The sequence below is a fragment of the Danio rerio genome, chromosome 5 (assembly GCF_052040795.2).
Source record: "Danio rerio strain M-AB ecotype USA chromosome 5, GRCz13ab, whole genome shotgun sequence".
NCBI lineage: Eukaryota > Metazoa > Chordata > Actinopteri > Cypriniformes > Danionidae > Danio > Danio rerio.
In genome coordinates, this window is record NC_141025.1 from 41,092,791 (window position 1) to 41,107,222 (window position 14,432).

General features: G+C 34.5%; 1 protein-coding gene across 5 annotated transcripts in view; it reads left to right on the plus strand.

Moving 5' to 3' along the window:
• Window positions 1-2,360, plus strand: part of LOC110438663 (serine/threonine-protein kinase pim-2) — a 32,049-nt gene extending 29,689 nt beyond the window's left edge. For all 5 annotated transcript variants that reach the window (XM_087253764.1, XM_087253766.1, XM_087253765.1 and 2 more), the window contains 4 exons: window positions 71-127; window positions 277-652; window positions 915-1,106; window positions 1,263-2,360. In XM_087253764.1, the coding sequence (XP_087109890.1) occupies window positions 71-127; window positions 277-652; window positions 915-1,106; window positions 1,263-1,372 (735 nt within the window). In that variant the 3' untranslated portion in view covers window positions 1,373-2,360. The remainder of the gene's footprint in view (window positions 1-70; window positions 128-276; window positions 653-914; window positions 1,107-1,262) is intronic.
• The last annotated feature ends 12,072 nt before the right edge of the window (window positions 2,361-14,432 follow it).

The following is a 14,432-nucleotide window of genomic DNA, read 5'->3' on the forward strand; positions in this document are numbered from 1 at the left end:
TTATTGGATTTATTATGATTTGTTTTTCATTGCTTTAGGAAAAAGTATTAATATTTTGTTGCTTTTGCAGGTTGCCCTGAAATTCGTTCATGAGTCAGACTTAGATCCAGAATACATAGTGGAGATGGTAAGTAAACAACATAATAAATATATCTGAACACGTGTTGAATCTTTGGTGTAGGAATCTATATTATACACATTACATAATACAGTTATAATTATGCAGTTACATCTTACAGTACACATACATAACATTTTTCTAATATTTTTCTCTAGCCTGGATATGCCTATTATGCACCTTTGGAGGCTGAACTACTTCTTGACCTGCAGACGTCTCCCATATGTCCCCACATCATAGAGTTATATGACTTTTTTGACGTGGGAGAACATTATATCTATGTCCTGGAGTACATGCAGCCGAGCATGACCTTGACTGCATTCATCAGAAGAAACAATGGCCGCTTGACTGAAAGTGTAGCACGTCACCTGACCCTGCAGATCCTACTTGCATTACAGAACTGCTTGGAGCATGGCATTTACCATAAAGCAGTCCATGAAGATAACATCCTGGTGAATCCAAAGACCCTTCAAGTCAAGTTGATTGATTTTGGCAACAGTGACTATTTTCGGGGCCGCTTAAAACCGCACGTTGGTAAGATGCTTTTCTTTCTACCTCCCCTGCTGAAACCTCTGGTATTGCTGGTCACCGGCAGTTCTAGATTTCAGAATTTATGCTGGCTGTTATGCTGAAAATTTTGCATTGACTGTTTTTCATTTTTATGCCACTTATTAACATCCCAGCTTATTGATCTGCTACTATTATTACACTGATCACTTGTAATGAAATAGTTTTGATGGCATTATTATAATAAATTGCTGTTCTACTCTTCTAACTTAAAATCTGTTGCTTACAGGACTTGACCAGATCTACTGCAGATGTTACCAGCATTCTCGTCTAGTAAAATCTTGTGGCTTAAGGCCTGTACATTTTGCTCTAGAAGAAAATGTTACGTCTGTGGCAAGACTCCTGGCAAGGATGGTGAATGGATATTGGCCCCTTCGCTCTGTGGTTGAGTATCCAAGATTTCACCCCAGTGTATCCAAAGGTGAGACAATAGCTCAACATAAAGTGCTGTTACAGATATAAAAGGACCGTGTTGTCATGGCTGTAAAAATAGAAAATTATGTGTAACTTTATAAACAGTTTTCATGTTAAGCATGTGAGAATATACAAGACTAATCAGTTCTCTCCTTTTCTACAGAATGCCGAGATCTGCTGACGATGTGCTTCAGATTCCATATTAAATTTGGACCCACTATAGAGGATGTTATTGATCATAAGTGGTTCAGCATGAAAGAGAAAGACATCTAATTGACAGAAACCACTGGCACCTTCGGATTAGGCTTATTGACACTTCTGGTGGCACATCTTGAGGGCTTGATTGGGGATATGGTGCAGGTCCAAGTAGATCACCAGGCAGGTGTTTAGACTAGCCAACAAAATCAATTCGTCCATACCTTTAGTTAAGTGACAGGACATCTGACGCACAGAAACCATTGCACCTGTTAATATGCTTGGCGACTGGTGTCAGTGGATAGTGGCCCTAGCAACTGGAGCTTGTGACGTGTGCTGATGCGTTGCGTCCTGTGTCACTGAGATTGTCGCAGTACGTGTCGCTGTGTGGCTCCTCTAGTGGTGACTGACAGCGACTGCTGCTGCTGCTGACCGTTGACCCAACATGAAGTAGGTTGTGTAACGCACACACTTAACGACAGAACAACATTTTATTAATAATATAAAAACCGCCAAAAAATAATATTTATTACATTGCAGAGTTTGTTTATACAACATACTGGGCTTAGTATTATTATTATTATTATTTTTACTGCACTGAAATGATAAAACAGCGTAAGATAAGTTGTTTAAAGAAAAAAAAATCAGAAAAGAATGTAAAATATGTAGTTTAATCATTAAATTGGAGATTTTACTGAAGTGTTTTATTATTTTGTCGTTCACTAAACATACTGTGAAGTAATTGTGGTAATGTCAGCAACAATTCTTTTAAAAATGAAATATAATGCAAAAAAAGATTTATTAATAATTATAAATTATAATCCTAAAAATATATATTGATATTATCTAAATTATGTAAATTAGAGTGATAATTTCTAATTTATAACGGAAACTTATATAATGCACAAAAGTAATAATAAACATATTTTAAAGTATTTTTGATTAAAGCAAAACAATAAATAAGTGTGTCATTTTTGAATGTTTAGTTTCACTTCGTTCATTTCACAAAGCATAAAATGCAAACATATCTAATACCATAATTTGGATGAGAAGTGCAGTTTTGTTTGACTTTAAAAAAAAAAGCATAAAAATATGACATTATTTTTTAGAATAATTTTAATCATTTAAAATTAATTAACTGATTTTAAAATACAAAAGGCTTAGTAATATTATTATTATTATTATTATTATTATTTCTGCACTGTAATGCTGAAACAGCGTAAGATAAGTTGTTTAAAGAAAAAAATCTGAAAAAAATGTAAAATATGTAGTTTAATCGCCAAATTGGAGATTTTACTGAAGTGTTTTATTATTTTGTCGTTCACTAAACAAACATAGTCAAGTAATTGTGGAAATGTCAGCAACAATGCTTTTAAAAATGAAATATAATGCAAAAAAGATTTATAAATGTTTATAAATTATAATTCTAAAAATATAATAATATTATCAAAATTATGTAAATTACAGTGATCATTTCTAAGTTATAACTGGAAACTTATATAATGCACAAAAGTAATAATAAACATATTTTAAAGTAATTTTGATTGAAGCAAAACAATAAATAAGTGTGTCATTTTTGAATGTTTAATTTTCACTTCGTTCATTTTACAAAGCATAAAATGCAAAAATATCTAATGCCATAATTTGGATGAGAAGTGCAGTTTTGTTTGAATTTTAAAAAAAGCACAAAAATATGACATTATTTTAGAATAATTTTAATCATTTAAAATGAATTAACTGATTTTAAAATACAAAAGCCTAATATTGTTGTACAAATGAACACTGCAATGTACGCTGACATCACTTTGCATTTTCACCGTCACACATGACTAAAATAAATATTATTAATATTGTCAATTTAACATTTCTCACATAATTCACTTTTTTAAAACCACTACTAAATTAAGTTTTGATGTCATCTGGTGTGACACCCTAAATTATAGTTTATTATTATATGAATTATATATGTTCATTATATAACTAATGCATTAACTAGTGTGTTAAATAATGTATTAATAATTAACTATATATGTTTACTTGTGAGATTTAGTATTGCTGAATAAATAGGTTGTTCATTGTTAGGTCAGGTTATCTAATCCATGAACAAATGCATTAGTGTATGTGTAAGTAAACATTATCTAATTCTAAAGAATGAATGTAAAGTGGTGCATTAGAAGACGTGTAAATTAAAGAGTAATGTCCACTAATAGTCATTTTACAGCATCGTGTTACCTAATTTATTAAATAACAGATTAATATATGTTTAGTTAACGTTAACAAAGTTTAAGTAATGCACAACAGATGTGTTGTTCACGGTTAATTCATGTTACCTAATGCAATAACTAACATCAACTAAATCGCCCTTATTGTTAAGTGTCACCAAGACATTTTTTATTAGAAATTAGTTATTCAAACTACTATGTTTAAAATACTTTAACATTATTTTTCAAGTTAGAAACACGTGTATATATAAAAATGTATGGATAAAGTTATATAAATGTATTTTTTCACAGCAGGACTAATCATTTTAATATTTTATACTGTAAATATTAGATTATTATATAATTATTATTATATTATATATTATTATATCATTTTGATCTCTAGCTAGACTAATACAATATTATATTGATATTTAGTTTTAATATAATAGCCTATATGTTATTCTGTCGTTAAGTGTGTGCGTTACACAACCTACTTCATGCTCGGTCGGCGGTCAGCAGCAGCAGCAGTCGCTGTCAGTCACCACTAGAGGAGCCACACAGCGACACGTACTGCGACAATCTCAGTGACACAGGACACAACGCTTCAGCACACGTCACAAGCTCCAGTGGCACGGGCCACTATCCACTGACACCAGTCGCCAAGCATATTAACAGGTGCAACGGCTTCTGTCTGTCAGATGTTGTGTCACTATACTAAAGGTTTAGATGAATCTTTGCATTGATCCTGTTGGCTGTCTAAACACCTGCCTGGTGATCTACTTGGACCTACACCCTATCCCCAGTCAAGCCCTCCAGATGTGTCACCAAAAGTGTCAATAAGCCTGTCAGCGGGTATTTCGACCTGCACCATATCCACGATGGATGCTCATACTTATCAACTCCTCCAACATCCAGACTACAGCTTCGCCCATTTGAATTCATCTGAAGTGAATGAAACTGAAGCAGCTTCAAAAGTGACTGTGTGTAATTTGATAATAATGTACCCTCACCCCTCTTTTTTCTTTCTTTTCCTTTAACCTATTTTTTTCTTATTTTATTCTTGTTAAGAAAATGTAAAGTGAATTTATTGTATAAGAAAACTGTACATGCTGGTTCTTGTTAATAAAAAAAAAGCTTCAACATTTGTATTAAACTGGCGTGAATGAAACTGAAGCAGCTTCAAAAATGACATTTGTATTAAACTAAATTGAATGAAACTGAACTAAATTAGCTTTGATTTAAGTAGAACTACAGCAGCATTTTACCTCCACTCTCCTAAAAATGGATTTTAATTTCTGTTCCTTAATTATGTTTAATACAAATTAAGTTTATTTTTATAGCGCTTCTCACAAATTATTATTGTTTCAAAGCAGCTTTACGATAGATGCACATTATTGCATTACAATCAAAATCAGAAAAATGAAGATTATTAGTTACTATAACCTTATTACTATTAGTTACTAATAACTTGAACTAATTACTAATGACTTTAACAGTTAAACGTACTGTATATAAACATAGTCTATATAACATATAAACATAGTTGATCATGTACACATATCCATGTGTACATGATCAATGAAGTGGATTAGGTGTGTGTTGTCCTCAAACTTTTTGGATGGTAGGCATCATCTCTTCACAGGTCTTGGATCTCATCTAGTGACACTGAACAATCTCTAGAGGCCTTTGGATAGGCATGTCCAGGTGGAAAAAGAGAAAAAAAAATTTTGCTTAGCTGCCATTCGTAATGTTTTTGAACTAGAGATATCAATGTCAAGGTGAATATAAAGTGTTATAAATGAAAAGAGACACTATATATGCAAATATATAAAACAGAATCATTTCTAACAAAATGCTTGGTGCATTAAGACATGAAGAGTGTGTCCTACGATTGGTTTGTCAAGCCCACTTATCTGCATGGGAGACACTTGCACATCCTTGACTAACATAAAACAAGTTTTTCTAACAAAGGGCCTGGTCCACAGAGATGTAAAGTAACGGAGTACAAATATTTTGTTACTGTACTTCAGTAGATATTTCTGGTATCGGCACTTTACTCCACTACTTATTTCTCTATGAACATTTTACTTCTTATATTTTTCACAAATATCTATACTTTCTATTTCTTACATTTTTATAATCACGGTCGTTACTTTTGTTTCCATGTGTTTGGTGGTGCGATCTATATTATTTCTTGTCTTTGAGCAATAATATTAGTGCCTTTTTGATGCAATCAGTCTATTTTTCCCTCATTGCGTACTGCAGTGTGCGGCCTTATCAAGGCTATCGCGCTCTGTGGGCTAGTTTATGAAGATTACTACAGTACGAGAAAGGCAAGGATGACTACGCAGATGCAACATGGGAAGTCGGCCAATTTAATAAGACTGATGCTGCCCTCTTTACCGCTAATAAGACAACTTTTACTTGTTAGGATCACAGGTAAACAAGAGACGCATTCAAGTTTAAGAACATGCCGTTTAAAAGCCTTTTGTCCACTTCCGATCATACTGCACAGGCCTTTTCTGGTCTTTCATTCTAATACCGCGAAATATAATGCTATTTGTAACGATTTGTACATTTAGTACTAAAACAATCAAATACTTTTATTTAAAAAACGTATGCATTGCGGTTTATTTCCTTTATTTCTGGTAAGTTCATATTTCCGAATACAGAATTTATGCTGTTTTTCAGTTTTCTTTTGCCTATACATTACAACCAGCCTTAAAGTTGCAACCTACTTTAGAGAGACAATACGGACCAGGCGAAGCTGATAATTTTGACCCTAAAATGTTTTTTTTAAATGTAAAACTGCTTTTATTCTAGCTGAAATAAAACAAATAAGACTTTCTTCAAAAGGAAAATATTATCAGACATAGACTACTGTGAAAATTTCCTTGCTCTGTTAAACATAATTTGGGAAATATAAAAAAAAAAAAAATTCAAAGGAGGGCTAATAATTCCGACTTCAACTTTATAAAACATTTATTGTCGCAGTCGTGAAAAATGATCAGTTAAAGCCTTTTTATGTTTATTCAGATCTTATTTTCATTCTATTACAACAATAGCTGAATGCCTTCACCCATATTAGGGATTTCCTAGAATGTTCTACTACTTTTGTGAGGCATATATGGAATTTCTGCTCAAGTATGAATAAAACAGGCATTACATGCATTTAAAGTGCTACAATGCCCACATCACCCTATTTTGAGGAAAACTGAAAAAAAATTCACATATTTCTAGCATATAGATCTTTATTTTTATTTTTTGTAGCCTACTATTTTTTGTATTATTATTATTATTGATAGAATTGTTATTATATAAAAACAGTAGCCTATTGAATATCAATATTTTGCAAGGTATTGAATTTAGAAATTCCAGTATCTTGACAACACTACATCTCAGTTAATCACTCTGTCCAAATGAACATGTTTGTAGCTTTGTATCACATTGGATAACAACTCACACTATAAAATAAATTATATTTTCAGATTTGAAGACATGCAGAAAATTACATTTTCAAAAAACAAACAGAAACTGCAAATCAGGAGAAGATAGGAGGCTCAAGAGGTATGATATGGCGCATAACAGACTAGTAAATGAGAAGTAGGTTAATTTATCAATGTTTTTTTTTCCTTTTGGTTTTACAAGTCACAAAAACCCTTTATTTATTAACCATTTTAATCCTGTTAATAAGATTAGATTAGATTAGGTATATTAGTGGGGTGAATTAAAATTTATTCTTTCAAAACTTCTTTGGGGCTAAGCCCCTTATCCCTTTCGACCCTCGCAACGCACCTTGTCTGATTGCTCATATAATTTGGAGCGGGATTGGAGCAGAAGTCGTTCTGCTTGTTCAGATGTTATTAGGTCAATTTCTGTTTGTATCTAAGTTCTCTCTTTAAACATTTCAGGAGATGGTTTACTTGCACATTTGTGGTCTAATAGTTTAATTTGATTCATAAGATCATTTAATTGCTGGTTTCTTTTTTTCCTGTTCCAAGATGTAAATACAATTATTTCTCCTCTAATATAAGCTTTTAAAGAATCCCAAACTATAGATTTATTAACATCTGAAGTGTCATTGACAGACAGAAAAAAATCAATTCTACTATTAATTAAGTCTACAAAGGATGAATCAGAAAGAATAAAGTTGTTCAAGTGCCATGTCTTCCGAATTAGTGACTTGGGAAAAGCTAGTTTTAGTGCAACTGGGCTATGATCTGAGATTACGATAGATTCATATTTACAATCAGTAACAGAAGTTAGCAGCTTATCATCTAACAAAAAGGAGTAAGTAAACATGAATAAATCTAGATATAAAACGAACACTTTGAACCCAAACCATCCCCCAAACAGCTTCCCAAACAAGAAGCAAAAGAAAAAGAACATCCCACATGTAACTGACCTTTTATGTTTCCAAACGCATAGGACTTCTTCTGAACGCTCAACATCTTAAAATGTCTTTTAACACGCAATTGTTTTTTTTTTTTTAAATCTTATTGAAAAGAGATTTTTGTAAAACCAAACTAGACTCTCAGCCATATACGATTCCAAACAAATAAAAAATAAATTATTATTAACAAAAATAGATTGGCTGAGTGAATATAGTGTTCAGTGACATAAAGAATAAACAAATAAATGAAATAAAATAGTTATAATAATGATGATAAAAAATTAAAAAGTTAGTGCCCTGCACATAAAAAAGGCACTAAGGTAGATAACAAGACGGTCCTGAAAAACTAATCCGTGAGGAGTGTATTCATTTTTGGTTTGATATGTCGCTCGAAGTAGTGACTTAAAAGCTCAATGGTGACTTAAAAGAAGGTCTAGTGTTCTCAAAAGTAAACCGTAGATCTGCTGGGTGGTAAACGCCGTAAGAAATTCCAAACTGCTTAAGTTTGATTTTCACAGAGTTAAAGGCTGCTCTTCTGCGGCTCAGTTCGGCACTCATGTCAGGAAATATATAATAATAATAATAATATTTTATTTGTAATGCGCTTTTCTTATACACAAAGAGCTACAGGCAAAATACTAAAGCACAATACAAGCAAAACAGCACAGCAATAAAATATGCAATAAAACAATAAAAACATGGACCATAGGATAAAAATAAAAAGTTAAACAAAATGATCATCCTAAGTTAAAAGCAATACTAAAAAAGTGAGTCTTAAGAAGTTTGTTAAGGGTGCTTTTACACCTGTGAATCGATTCAGTTGTTCCGAAACAGAAATTACAATTGTTACATTGTTGCTCTTTGCTCTTGGAGTGGTTCGCTTTCACAATGCAAAGTTTCTGATCGGACCAAAAGAGCTAAAACAAGTCACGTGCGAGTAAACTCTTCTTACATTGGTCAGTGTCAGGGTTTATTTTGCAGCGTCCCGCTACGCTGTCAGGAGAGGTGGTGGTTTGGTGGTGATTGACGGTGCGCACACGCGACGTGTCTGAGGAGAGATGCGGTGGGGAGGGGTGAGAAGGGTGCGCGACGATGCCTATTTGAGGACCGGGAGGGAGACGCGAGATTACCAGGAGATCATCACTCGTTTGCGGGCAACCGAAGACTCACGAAACTTCCCACCCTACTCATAATACTTTCTTCATATAACCGTAAGCCTATTACATATCCATAAAACACTGTGATATAACTGCTCTCGGATCAGATTGCTTTCTCACTGTAATCGAACCGCTCCAAGGTTCGTTTCAATCAAGCCGAGACCACCTCACTCAAGCGATCTCGGAGCGATAACTTTGGCGCGGAACAGAGCGCAATTGCCCTGTTCACATATGCCAAACGAACTGCGCTAACTGGGCAAACGAGATACGTTCCGAAACAAAAGTGTAGGTGTGAAAGCACCCTAAAACAATCCAGAGAGGCAACATTCCTAATGCTGATGGGGAGTTCATTCCAAAGCTTAGGTGCCCTGTGTAAAAAAGCCCTCCCATCCATGGTCTTAAGTTTACACCGTGGTTGATGCAAAGTAAGCCCCGATGCAGAACGAAGACTGCAGGCTGGGGTGGCGAGGGTCACCAGGTCACAGATGTAACTGGGTGCTAACCCATGCACTACTTTGAAAGTTAAAATCAAGGTCTTAAAATCAATCCGTGATTTAACAGGAAGCCAGTGTAATTGTTGTAGCGCAGGAGAAATATGGTGGCGTGATGATGTGTGTGTTAGAACCCGTGCAGCAGAATTTTGTATATATTGTAGTCTTCTGAGAGAACTTGTAGGTAAACCCCCAAAAAGTGAATTACAGAAATCCAGACATGATGTGATTAAGGCATGGATAAGCCTCTCTGCATCAGGTCGTGAGAGAAATGGTCTGATCCGTGCAATATTGCGGAGATGAAAGAAGGCAGTTTTTGTTAAGTGTTTGAAGTGGGAGTTAAAACTGAGCTGTGCATCAAAGAGCACCCCAAGATTACGCACCTGGGTAGTAGGAGACAGTTGAACATTATCAACCAAAAGTGTAAAATCCTTGTGCTGGCTAAGCTTAGTAGGGGTGGCAATTAATAAGACCTCAGTCTTGGAACTGTTTAATTTAAGGAAGTTTAGACTCATCCAAGATTTAATTTCTAAAAGACAGGCAGAGAGGTCAGCCAGATAAGAGACAAACCAGCTAAAAACTGTACCAGACAAACCAATCTACTTCCTGAGCCTGTCCAGAGGTATACTGTGACATATGGTGTCAAAAGCAGCAGTGAGATCTTATAAGACGAGAATGTCACAGGCCCCACTATCTGCAGTTAGAAGAAGGTCGTTTACGACCCTAGGACAGTTTCAATACTGTGACCAGCTCTGAAACCAGACTGAAATTTCTGAAATAGAGTGTTTGCATGAAGATGGTTATGGAGTTGGCTCACCACCACACGTTCCAGTTCTTTAGCCACAAATGGTAATGTAAGAATTGAAATATTGCAAATATTCTGATATCTTTGACAATTCGAAACATGAGCTGAAAACAGAGACTGGTGACTTCACAACCCACCAAGGGGGAATGCGTGAAAAACTAGTTCCTGCTGCATTTGCATCTAAAATTGCTGAACTCAGCTTCATCCCCCTAACTCACGCATATGGTCATTTCAATGTTTTAGATTAACCAAACTGACTTTAACTATCATGTTTGATATCATTTGAAATGTCTCAGTGCGATTGGTACAATGGTCTCATTCTCTCAGAAATAGACATAATCAGAACAATAAATATATAACTTCAGGCATCTTTTGAACCACTGTGAGGGGTGTGACTTTTACACTAAGTGTGAATGCCTTCTTTGTTATTCACACCCCCTTCCTTGAGGGAATTCTTGGATTATTTAAGGTAAGGTCTAAGAAAAACTCAGGGCGATTCTGCCTAACCAGATCAGCCCATAACATGGGGTCTGCTCCATGTTATGTATATTTCAAAGTCAGGAATGCATCTTTTTCATCTTGGATTTATCTTTGATAATTTGATGTTTTGTATTGATCGTTTATGAATTGACTGATTGAATTGGCATAATACATTTACCTGACTAATAAATTGTTATGTTTTGAATGATTCAAACAGAGTTCGTGTTATTAACTTTAGTAGATTGTGGTAATTTCATAGCACCACAAGCCCCTGTTCAGGTTAGTAGCGGACTAGAACACGGTAGACGGAGCATTGCGGCATGTTACACGATGTCTCTAGAGCTCCGACTAACAAATTGGCATTTATTCATGTATACTTAGGCTGTAAAAGGATATCTAAGGGGATAGTCCTTCACCCGATAAACTTTTAATACTATTTAGATAGTATAGTGATTATTCAAAGTTACTACTAGTTTAAGTACGACTGGTCTGCTTAATTCTATAGTAATGATCGTTATATGACTAAATAGCTCTGTCTGATTTAGGAGGTAGCAGACCTATGGGGACCGCATAAAAAATATCCTAATCTGAGTAAGTAGGGTTCTGCCTTTTTAGGATAGCGGTCAATCGCCACTGTTTAGTGACCAAGACTGACATGCTTGTGCTTAAGAAATTGTATACTCGGCCGGTACAAGATTCAGGATGTTATAGAGATCCCAATGAACGAGAATAACATAAAATGATGAACCGAAGAGAATATTCAATCATAATCTAAATTAATGTGAACGGAAACAAAATAACCTTCTCAATGTTTTATTATTGGAGTCAGATAAAACGAAAGATATACTCATATCAAACTTATATATGTATTTAACTCAATACTATTTGTGCTTAAAAGAAGACAGTGACGCGCAAGAATCCTTCTGCCGTCTGATTGGTTGCCGCCGTTGGACCAAACAGGCGGACCCTACAGTAAATTGGGTGGTATATTTTTATACCACTATACCAATGGTAAATTTTAATATGGACCCGTGCTCCGCGGAATGTAAGCTCGCGGGGTTTCGGAGCGAGGGAGCGGTGAGCGCGATCTAATACCACCGGTAAATCCTCATCTAATACCTCTGAGAAGAAACCAGACATGAAGTCAGTGGGCCTGCCCTTCTCCACGTCTTCAGGTATGCCGATTATTCGCAGATTTTGGCGAAGATTCCTATTCTCGAGATCTTGTTGCTGCTCTTGCAGCTTTTGTATTTGGTTTTTTAGATTTGAAACTGTAGATTCCATTGTTTTGAGCGATTCATGGTGGGAGTTGAGCACTGTTTCCATTTTCTCCATAGTGTCAGTCATACCGGATTGCTTAGTTTGAACGGAATGGATTTGTCCCGCTATCTCTAACTGTAGAGCATCCATTTTGGTTTTGACTTCCGAACGGAATGTTTCGACAATCAATCCGATCTCAGACCAAAAGCGCGACATCTCCGTTTTAATGGTCTCTGATATAAGTTCAGTCTTAACCAGCTGGAGAAGTATATTGTCCTCTAGCGAAGTTTGGTCTGTACAACTGTTACTTGTAGCGTTAGCAGTGGCCTCCATGCTAGCTTGCTTTACGTTGGGACTATCAAGCTGCATCTGTCTTGTCGTCGTTTTTTTTTTGAAACTTTAGCTTGCCATTTTAATACAAATCAGCTTGCCGTAGATGCAGGATATTAGTGGAGACAAAGTTATGTCTTTTTCAAAGTATACTCGCGTGTAATTGGTGTTAATAAAGTTAAAGATAGTGAGAGCGTAAACAAAACATGACTACCTCCTCATCTTGCCTCATCCTCCTCATCTACCTCCTCATCAATTCCTGTACTGCCACCTTTTGCTGAAATTACAGCCTGTAGACTCATCTTATAGTTAAGGATAAGTCCCTGAATTCTTGCAGATGGCATTTTGTTTTTTTTGCAACTTTATGTTTATTTTGAACATTCAATTGAGTACAATCATACGGCATTTTAAGGTACATTGGTATCTCAGTATGTGAACTTAGGTGGTATAAAAATTACGTGCATTATTGTCAGGTGTATTTACTACACAGTAGTACTCAAAATTTGTAAATTATCAAGTGAAAAACAGCATAAAGAGAAGAAAAATAAAATAAATAAATAACTTAAAATATATATATATATATATATATATATATATATATATATATATATATATATATATATATATATATATATATATATATAAATAGATAAATAAATAAACAATAATAATAATAATAGGAAAAAAATTAAATAAAAATACAATAATCAAAAATAAATAAAAATTAAAACACTATTTACATCCAGGGTTAGAACACATGTCATAATATATTTTCTTCAAGAGTAATCTGAAGTGGCCATCTTCATTATACATATGGGGACACATTATAATATGAATAAGTGTAATCATATACATGTACATGCATTAGCATATATTTATCTATCAGAGCATCATCTTCTATTCATTTATAGCAATAAAGTCAGGTCTTCTAACTAAAATATATTCAACCCATTTCCTCCATTTTCTCAGGAATATATCTTTCTTTAAGTTGACAACAAAGGTGATTCTTTCCATTGTATAAATCTCAATAGTTGCGTCTATCCAATTACTAAGGGTTGGTCGCTCTTGCTGTAGCCATTAGCGTGTGATTGCTTTTTTGCTGGCAGCCATGAGAGCACGCATAAGGTATTTATTGTCTGCCGTTACCATATCTGGATCCACACAGCCAAAATATAACAATTTACTTTCTAGAGGTATATCTTATTCAAATATATGTTCAAGAGCCTCCTGTATTTCTTTCCAGTATTCTTGAATATACATACATTCCCAAAAGATATGATAATGGTTTGCTTTATTGCATCCGCAGTTACGCCAGCATTTTGGAGACTTATTTGTATATTTAGCTGTTAGTGCTGGTGTTTTGAAATATCTAATAATGTTTTTCCAACAGTTTTCTTTCCAGTTTAATGAGCTTGTTGATTTCCATTGAAATTCCCATATATTTGTCTACTCTTCATCAGTGAATGTTGTTCCACTTTCTGTCTCCCATTTTTCTTTTATATAATTTGTGGATTGTGTTTTCATACTTCTCAGACTCTTATATATCAGAGGGACTATTTTGTACTTTATACCTGATGTGTGAGCTTTTTTAATTATATCTATTAGTTAATTATATCTGATAGATATTATTGCTTCTTTCCATGATGGTGGAACAGTCACATTTTTTAGGGTCCAATTATAGGACCGGGCCAAGATGGGTATTATCTCTTTTTGGAATGCCCTATACCACTCCCCAGTAAATCCATCTGGTCCTGGAGATTTGTTAAATTTAAGCTTAGTAATGGCCTTTTTTACTTCGGTTTCTGTTATTTCTGCTGTCAATAATTTGTTTTGTTCATCAGTTAGTGTTGGTAGTTCCAATTTATCAAGAAAAATGTCAATTTCTTTGTTTTTATCTTCAGGCATTTTAGAGTATAATTTTTTTGTAAAACATTTCAAAAACAGTTTGAATATTCTCTTGTTTGTTTTGTATTGTATTGGTCACAGGATCTCTGATTCTATATATTGTTTGGTCTATT